At 47.1% G+C, this 10,000-nt stretch overlaps 1 protein-coding gene across 1 annotated transcript in view; it reads left to right on the top strand.

The window, feature by feature from the left end:
* Window positions 1-10,000, top strand: part of LOC138215425 (uncharacterized) — a 27,288-nt gene that overhangs the window by 435 nt on the left and 16,853 nt on the right. Inside the window, exons 2-6 of the mRNA XM_069177563.1 lie at window positions 866-934; window positions 1,189-1,364; window positions 1,452-1,564; window positions 6,779-7,370; window positions 9,304-9,583. Of these exons, the coding sequence (XP_069033664.1) occupies window positions 881-934; window positions 1,189-1,364; window positions 1,452-1,564; window positions 6,779-7,370; window positions 9,304-9,583 (1,215 nt within the window). The 5' untranslated portion in view covers window positions 866-880. The remainder of the gene's footprint in view (window positions 1-865; window positions 935-1,188; window positions 1,365-1,451; window positions 1,565-6,778; window positions 7,371-9,303; window positions 9,584-10,000) is intronic.

Below are 10,000 nucleotides of genomic sequence, written 5' to 3'. Positions count from 1 at the left end.
CTTCGTGTGTGTGTGTGTGTGTGTGTGTGTGTGTGTGTGTGTGTGTGTGTGTGTGTGTGAGAGTGTGTCTTTGTGTGTGTGTGTGTGTGTCTTCGTGTGTGTGTGTGTGTGTGTGTGTGTGTCTTCGTGTGTGTGTGTGTGTGTGTGTGAGAGTGTGTCTTTGTGTGTGTGAGTGTGTCTTCGTGTGTGTGTGTGTGTGTGTGTGTGTGTGTGTGTGTGTGTGTGTGTGTGTGTGTGTGTGAGAGTGTGTCTTTGTGTGTGTGTGTGTGTGTCTTCGTGTGTGTGTGTGTGTGTGTGTGTGTGTCTTCGTGTGTGTGTGTGTGTGTGTGTGAGAGTGTGTCTTTGTGTGTGTGTGTGTGTGTGTGTGTGTGTGTGTGTGTGTGTGTGTGTGTGTGTGTGTGTGTGAGAGTGTGTCTTTGTGTGTGTGTGTGTGTGTGTGTGTGTCTTCGTGTGTGTGTGTGGGTGACACGCTCAGAGCCCACATATGAGTCAGATTCCCATGGCAACCAGAAATATTCAGACTCACGTGGTCACCACGGCGATAGTGATGATATCTGCCTCACAGGAAGGTGACCTCAGCCTGCGGTGACCTCTGACCTCTGAGCTGACTTGCACTCTTCTCTTTGAGTTCGTTAACATTTTGAAGCTGCTGCTGGTTAGCTTAGCTTAGCATAAAGAGTGGAGTCAGACACATACAGACTGGGCCTCGGTTCTGGTTCTGGGTTGTGGGTTCTGGTTGTGGGTTCTGGTTCTGGTTGTGGGTTCTGGTTGTGGGTTGTAGGTTCTGGTTGTGGGTTCTGGTTCTGGTTGTGGGTTCTGGTTGTGGGTTCTGGTTCTGAACGAAGGACTCTCCGTGTGTCGCCAGGACCTGAGTGTTGTGATGTCGTTCCTGGAAGGAGACGCCGGTCGATCAGAGAGAGACGACAGCCAGAGGGTAAAAACACACTTTCTGTCCAACTCATGTAATGACATCATCAGCTGTGTGTGTGTGTCGGGGGGGGGGGGGTCTGAGGTAGTCTACGATAGCAACAAACTGTTTTCATATGAAACATTTACAACAAAGTCGAGTTGAGCACCAATAACAATCCGAAAAATATACAAAATAATGAATTAAAAGTCAATGAAACTGAACAAAATACAAAGAACAATAAATGAAAGGGAGTCGTTCACTGACCTCCTGTCCTGCAGGGGGCGCCGCTCTGCCGCTCCGCCAGTCCCACCAGGAGCTTCTTCCATCGGGCTCCATTCAGCTGGTCCCCCAGCCCCCGTTCCATCCCCGCCAGGACCTCCGGCTCCCCCAGAACCGTGTTCCCCTTCCAAACCGGACCGGCCCAGCAGGAGTCTCCGTCCAAATCCTCACGCAGGTACGCTCACCTGACACCTGCAGGGCCACGCCCCCTCGGAAACAACCACATGCTGACTGTGTGTGTGTGTGTGTGTGTGTGTGTCAGGTTGAGCTTCAGTGGGATCTTCAGGTCGGCCTCCAGGGATTCAAACCAGCAACCCTCGTCCTCCCCCATCAGCATTAAGCTGTTCGCCCGCACCAGGAGAGACAAGGCCAGAGGTAGAGAGAGAGAGAGTGTGTGTGTGTGTGTGTGTGTGTGTGTGTGTGTGTATGTGTGTGTGTGTGTGTGTGTGTGTGAGAGAGAGACTCCACCCTCTGCTGTTCATGCTGCAGTAACACACTCTGTAACAGAGTAATTTCCTGAAGGAACTGTGTAGCCCCGCCCCTCACAAATGAGGGAGGGGCCAATCACATGAAATATCACAGGTGATGCTGATGAATTTCCCAGCATGCCTCCTTCCACCCTGAACCTTTCAAAATAAAACAAATGAAAGAGGTCAGTGATGATGGTGCACAACCACACAAGGACCAACACGTGTGTTTTGTAGCATGAACAGTTTTTTTTTAATGATGATTGAATTAAACATCAATTCAAACTCTATTAGAGGGAATAAATCAGCTCAGCTACTGCTTTTATGAAAACACACTCACTCACACACACACATAAACACACTCAGCTCCTTGTCACCCCTCCCGCAGAAATTTCCAGAAGCTGAACTTGGCATCTCTTCTGTCATAGATTTTGGCAGCTCACACACACACACACACACACACACACACACACACACACACACACACACACTGTAACACACACACACACACACACACACTGTAACACACACACACACACACACACACACACACACACACACACACACACACACACACACACACACACACACACCGTAACACACACACACAATGTAACACACACACACACACTGTAACACACACATACACACACACACACACACACACACACACACACACACACACACACACACCGTAACACACACACACACACACTGTAACACACACACACACACACACACACACACACACACACACACACACACACACACACACACAACGTAACACACACACACACTGTAACACACACATACACACTGTAACACACTGTAACACACTGTAACACACACACACACACACACACACACACACACACACACACACACACACCCCGTAACACACACACACACACACACACACACTGTAACACACTGTAACACACACACACACACACACACTGTAACACACTGTAACACACACACACACACACACACACACACCGTAACACACACACACACAGTAACACACACATACACACTGTAACACACTGTAACACACTGTAACACACACACACACACACTGTAACACACTGTAACACACACACACACACACACACACACACACACACACACACACACCGTAACACACACACACACACACACACACACACACACACACACACACACACACACCGTAACACACACACACACACAGTAACACACACACACACACCCACACACTGTAACACACACACACACACACACACAGTAACACACACACACACACCCACACCCACACACACACTGTAACACACACACAGTAACACGCACACACACACACTGTAACACACACACTGTAACACACACACACACACACACACACACACACAGTAACACACACACACACACACACACACACACACACCGTAACACACACACACACACACACTGTAACACACACACACACACACACACACGTACCGTAACACACACACACACACACACACACACACACACACACACACACACACACACACACACACACACACACACACACACACACACAACGTAACACACACACACACTGTAACACACACATACACTGTAACACACTGTAACACACTGTAACACACACACACACACACACACACCCCGTAACACACACACACACACACACACACACACACACACACACACACACACACACACACACACACACACACACACTGTAACACACACACACACACACACACACACACACCGTAACACACACACACACAGTAACACACACATACACACTGTAACACACTGTAACACACTGTAACACACACACACACACACCCCGTAACACACACACACACACACACACACCGTAACACACACACACACAGTAACACACACACACACACCCACACACTGTAACACACACACACACACACACAGTAACACACACACACACACCCACACACTGTAACACACACACAGTAACACGCACACACACACACACTGTAACACACACACACACACACACACACACAGTAACACACACACACACAGTAACACACACACACACACACACACACACACACACACACACCGTAACACACACACACACACACTGTAACACACACACACACACACACACACACACACACACACGTACCGTAACACACACACACACACACACACACACACACACACACACACACACACACACACACACACACACACACACACACACACACACAACGTAACACACACACACACTGTAACACACTGTAACACACACACACACACACACACACACACACTGTAACACACTGTAACACACACACACACACACACACACACACCGTAACACACACACACACAGTAACACACACATACACACTGTAACACACTGTAACACACTGTAACACACACACACACACACCCCGTAACACACACACACACACACACACACACACACACACACTGTAACACACTGTAACACACACACACACACACACACACACACACACACACACACACACACACACCGTAACACACACACACACAGTAACACACACACACACACCCACACACTGTAACACACACACACACACACACACACAGTAACACACACACACACACACCCACACCCACACACTGTAACACACACACAGTAACACGCACACACACACACTGTAACACACACACAGTAACACACACACACACACACACACACAGTAACACACACACACACACACACACACAGTAACACACACTGTGAAGAAGAAGTGTTCTTCCTCATATGACAAAATGAAGGTTTTTTTTAAGTTTATGAAGAATTCAAACCTTGTTTATTATTTCTGAGTAACTGTTCAGCCGCTCTTCTAATGAGGCGTTTAGGGAACGTCTGTAAATCAGAGTTACAGGAAACCACCTGGCTCCACTCTCCCCCTCTAAACTGCATGAAGACTCATTTGAAATGTCTCATTATCTTTTTTTAAATTTGGTTTTATAGGATTGTTTTTTTTAGTTCGGAGAGGAACGTCCTGTTTGTCCAACTCTGAGATAAAACTTCGATTTGTAAAACATTTCTGAGTGACCTCAGATGTCTCCGAACAAAGCGAGTCCCTGTCCCTCTGACAGCGCCCTCTTTAGGGGTGGAGCAGCAGCGCTCCATCGGTGTCCTCAGCCGACCTTGCTGCATCAGGTGTGAGTGTAATGGTCTGACCCCTGCAGTTTGGCCTCGGAGACCCCATGTGAGCCTGCAGCCAGCTGATCTGTGCTCCTGCTGCTCTGTAAGTAAACAGTGACCTGCTGCTTATTATCTGCTCATAATCCCTGTAACCGTGATCCTTTAATAAAGCAACATCAGATGGAGCGCAGAGACGTCCTCGGACAGACAGAGGTCCACTGTAAAAACATCACGTTTAACAGGTCTTCATCGTACAGAGACGTCCTCGGACAGACAGTTATGTCTTACTCACGTTATCTCGTTACACCCGACTGGACCGAACACATTAACTTGCTACTGCGAAGACATCCAGGCTGAAAGCAGCACAGCGCCACCTGCAGGGAGCTTCACCTGTTGTTTTAGAGCCATGAGGGACCAATAAGCCCCGCCCACATAACCCAGATACCTGACTACTGTCAATCAAACCAGCACCGCCCCCCAAACATATCTGTTAGAGTCCGTGTAATGAACGATGAATTATTTCCAGAAGGAAACACTGATCAGAAGGAGGAAGTTTATCTAACGACACAGAGACAGCCCCTAGTGGTCCTCAGTGGTACTACAGATGGAGTCTCTGGAGACAGCCCCTTGTGGTCCTCAGTGGTACTACAGATGGAGACATCCCCTAGTGGTCCTCAGTGGTACTACAGATGGAGACAGCCCCTAGTGGTCCTCAGTGGTACTGCACATGGAGTCTATGGAGACAGCCCCTAGTGGTCCTCAGTGGTACTACAGATGGAGTCTATGGAGACAGCCCCTAGTGGTCCTCAGTGGTACTACAGATGGAGTCTATGGAGACAGCCCCTTGTAGTTCTCAGTGGTACTACAGATGGAGTCTCTGGAGACAGCCCCTTGTGGTCCTCAGTGGTACTACAGATGGAGTCTATGGAGACATCCCCTGGTGGTCCTCAGTGGTACTACAGTTTAAAACTTCACTCCAGATTACAAACAGTTTTATAAACAGTCTTTGTGACTTTACCTCCTGAATGTTTTACAGTGCAGGCAGCAGAGGGAGGCGGGGCTAACAGGCAGCAGAGGGAGGCGGGGCTAACAGGCAGCAGAGGGAGGCGGGGCTAACAGGCAGCAGAGGGAGGCGGGGCTAACAGGCAGCAGAAGAGACACAGAGTGAACAGTGATACTCTGCAGGGCTGAAACACTGAGGACTCTGCTGCTGGACAAACACATCCGTCCTCCGAATACCTCCAACGAACTTTTCTCTGTCAGTTCCCCCGTCTGTCGCTCTGTCTGTCTCTGAGGACACTGGATGTTGGACAGGTTGGACTCTCCTCAAGGACTTCATGTTTTCATGTTACCATTTTCCACTTCGAGCTCCGGTTTGCTTTCGTTTGTTTTGGCTGAACTTCGTCTGAGAAGAAATTAAAAACGCTGGATGAAGACCAATCAAGAGAACCGTGACAGCAGCCAATCAGAGCACAGTGTCTTCCTGCGGGCCTCAGGATTGGTGAAGCCTGTTGATTAGGTCTACAGCGGCAATAACATATTTAAACAGTAAGATAACTGATGGTAAATTATCTTTGTTTACTGCATTTAAATGAACTTTTATTAATGTATTTAATTGAACGAACTAAATTCTAGCTAATCCACAAAATTCTATTTATTTTAATTGTTTGAAATTAGTATCTTTATTATGTTATATCTTGAATAATAATAATGAGTTTATCTAAAATTATTGATATTGACATGTTTTATAATGTATTAGATTAATTATGTAATTAGTCATCTGTTGACTGATTAGTTTTTAATTTGGCTTCATTTATTTAATTTATTGGAATTTATTTTATCCAATAAGTTTATAAATTTAGTTTAAAGAAGTAAGGACGTAGTTTTGTTGTAATTTGTCCTTTTAGTTTCTATTTTTGATTTTATTTTGATCTTGTTGAGTTTTTTTTGGTTTGATGGCGATGAGGCGTCTGAGCAGCCTGATGCTGAGGAAGTGGAAGGAGAAGGAGAGATGGACAGGGAGGAGGAGGAGTGAACCTTATGGAGGAGGACAGGAGGAAGAAGTGGAGGGGGAGGAGGAGGAGGAGGAGAGGAAGACCGACAGCAGAGACAGACGGATGCTGAGGAGGAAGTCTGAACCGTGTGGACAGACGGAGAAGGACGAGAAGATGGAAGAGAAGAAGAGCGACCGAAAGAAAGAACGCAGGAAGTCTGAAACCAACATGGAGGAAGAAGACAGGAAAGAGAGGAAGAGGACGGAGACGGGCAGAGGGAGGGAGAGGAGGAAGTCAGCGTCCTGGATGATGATGGAGGACAGAGGACAGGTAGACAGGAGGCAGAAGGAGGTGGGTGGGAAGGCGCTAAGGAGGCGCTCGGAGCCCGGCGGCATCCTCTACGTCCAGCTGCTTCCTCTGTCCGGCAGGAAGAGGAGGGAGCTGCTGCAGAGACGGACGGGCCGCCGCACGTCCTGCAGCGAGGACGGGGACGGACAGATGGACAGGAGGTCGGGATACGGACAGATGAGCAGAGGGAGGTCAGAGCCAATCGGCCCTCTGGATGACAGTAAGAAACCGACTGCACGAACACTCAGCAGTAAGTTTACTATGTTTGAAGAACTCGGAAAGCAAAGTTTAGATGAACTGACAGGAAGTCAGAACAGAGACCGGCGCGATGACATCATCCAGGTGGATTGTGGGAAATGTAGGATCCAGAGTTTTTGGGCCTGGAAACAGAGATGCTGTCCGACTGTTCTGTTTTTAATGCAGCTGTGTGTGTGTGTGTGTGTGTGTGTGTGTGTGTGTGTGTGTGTGTGTGTGTGTGTGTGTGTGTGTGTGTGAGTGTGTGTGTGTGTGAGTGTGTCTCTCCCCTCTAATCTGTCTGAGTGCCCATCAGTGTGTGTTTCCCTCCACACTGTACAGTTTCCTTTTAGCAGATTGGTGTGTTTGTGTGATAGAGAGGAAGGTACAAGGTAACCTACATTATTAAACACATACACACACACACACACACATACACACACACACACACACACACACACACACACACACACACACACACACACACACACACACACACACAGCATTGTCTGCTGTGGGTTTGTTGTCCACATCTTTCAGCCTGTGTGCAGGAACAGGACATCCTGGGAAGTTAAAGGTCCATATTGTGTAAATTCAGATTTCTTTATTGATCATAAATCAAGTCGAGCGGCTGTAAACACAGAGAAACACACTCAGCCTGGACTCAGCAGCTCTGGTGTTTGGACTTCCTGTAAGTCTGTGATGTCACAAACTCCCAGTGATGTCACAGTCCCACTCTCTGCACCGTCCAGAGGAAAGACTGAAGATTGGCCTGGAGGTGTGTCACTCAGGAAAGAGTCAGCCAATCGGAAGAGAGAGATCAATGAGCCTTAAAGGGACAGAGAGAACTGGAAATAACAGAAACATCCTCTGATGGATCAGAAGAGAAAACATGGACCTTTAAAACGACTTGAGAGTCAGGAGTCCATTTATTTGAGTGATTTGGGTCTGTTGAACCTCACTACAGAGGTGTTCCTAATATTTTGTCCACCCAACTCGTGAACATGAAAGACCAGAAACCAGCAGCCAGCTGTTTGCTTTTTATTATTTCTATTATCATCTGCCAGCTGTTGTCACCGCTAAATATAGAAGGCCATCACCGGCTGGGTGTGTGTGTGTTCATGTTTTTATATCTCAGTGGGGAATTAACCACATTTCAACACACGGGGACAGGTGTCTCTGTGAGGACCAGCACAAACTTTGGTTTACAGTTACAATCAGTCGCTTCAGGTGAATCCTGTCGTCACAAAAATAAACATAAACACAAACAATCTAATCGTATTTAAGTACGCTTTTCCATCAAAATCATCGTGAACAGAAACTCTGATAAAAGTTTTAGGACATACAGTCTCCTTTCAAAATCAAACTGACTTTCCAATCATTAGGCCCCGCCCCCTCTCCTCTCACCATCAAAGCAAACTGCTGCTAGCTCACCACAACAGGAAGTGCCGGGGTTTGTGGGTAATGTGGTCTTATGATGGAAGGAGGAACATGTTCAATGAGTTTTCTCCACTTCCAGCTGGAAGAGACTGAACTTAGTTTTAGTTTTGAATAAATGAGATTTAAAACATGTAAAGCTCTTATTTTGAAGGCAGATGTGTTCTTTGTTCTATATTTCAGTCACAGACGGTCTGTTCTGGAAACATACCTCACTTTACACTCTTTTTATCACTTTGAGCTCCGTGATGCTTCTCTGAGTTCAACAATTATTATCACAGGATAATATTGCATGTTAGTCTTTTAAAGCCTGTTTAATGATCTTCATGAGAACATACATGTTCAGCAGAACATACATGAGATCAGCTTCATGTATTGGTAGTAAAAGTCGTTATTTAATGCAGTGACTCAGAGGTTCCTGCAGGAGGCGATGTTTCCTGTTTACTCCTGAAGCTTCACTGATTTGTCTTCCTCTCCTCCTCCTCTCTCCTCCCAGCCCACAGCCTCTGCTCCCCGCCGCCCCCCCCCTCATCTTCCTCCTCTCTCCCGGCAGGAGGAGGGGTCTGTTTTCCACCTGGAGACGTACCTGACGGAGCCGCGGCGTCCGGAGACCCGGAGGCTGCGCTCCTTCTCCTCCCCACCGGACACCGGACCACCATCCTCCTCCTCCTCCTCCAGCTGCCAGCCGCTTCCTCCAACTCCGCCTCCTCCTGCGCCTCCTGTTGGGAGGTTGGTGAGTGTTTATTGATCCTCCATGTTTGTTTACAGTTTGTTTACAGGATCAATCAGCTGCTGTTTTATTGACGACAACAAATCAACAAAACACCAGTGGAAGGGTTGTTGATTGTTTACAGGTAACACCTGGAGAGTCTCTGAGGTCACGTGTCAGACAGGTGGATCTCACCTGAGGACTCACCTGTCTGACCCCTGATGTTGTTCTGATCGACCCAAAAAACTATAGTTGCACACGTCACTGATAAACATAATTTCTCCTCAACAATCCGTTTATTTACATTCAATCAAATTATATAAACACAGCTCACTGCAGCCAACCAGCTCCTCTGCATGAGAAATAAAAGCATCACCTGCAATATCAAATCAATATTATTTAAAAAAAAACAACGGAAATATTTCCTCTGAAATAAGAAGA

The sequence above is a fragment of the Embiotoca jacksoni genome, unplaced genomic scaffold (assembly GCF_022577435.1).
Source record: "Embiotoca jacksoni isolate LCO1_2020_lvr unplaced genomic scaffold, fEmbJac1.0.p SCAF_75, whole genome shotgun sequence".
In the NCBI taxonomy this organism is placed as follows: domain Eukaryota; kingdom Metazoa; phylum Chordata; class Actinopteri; family Embiotocidae; genus Embiotoca; species Embiotoca jacksoni.
This window is presented reverse-complemented; position numbering and strand designations above follow the sequence as displayed.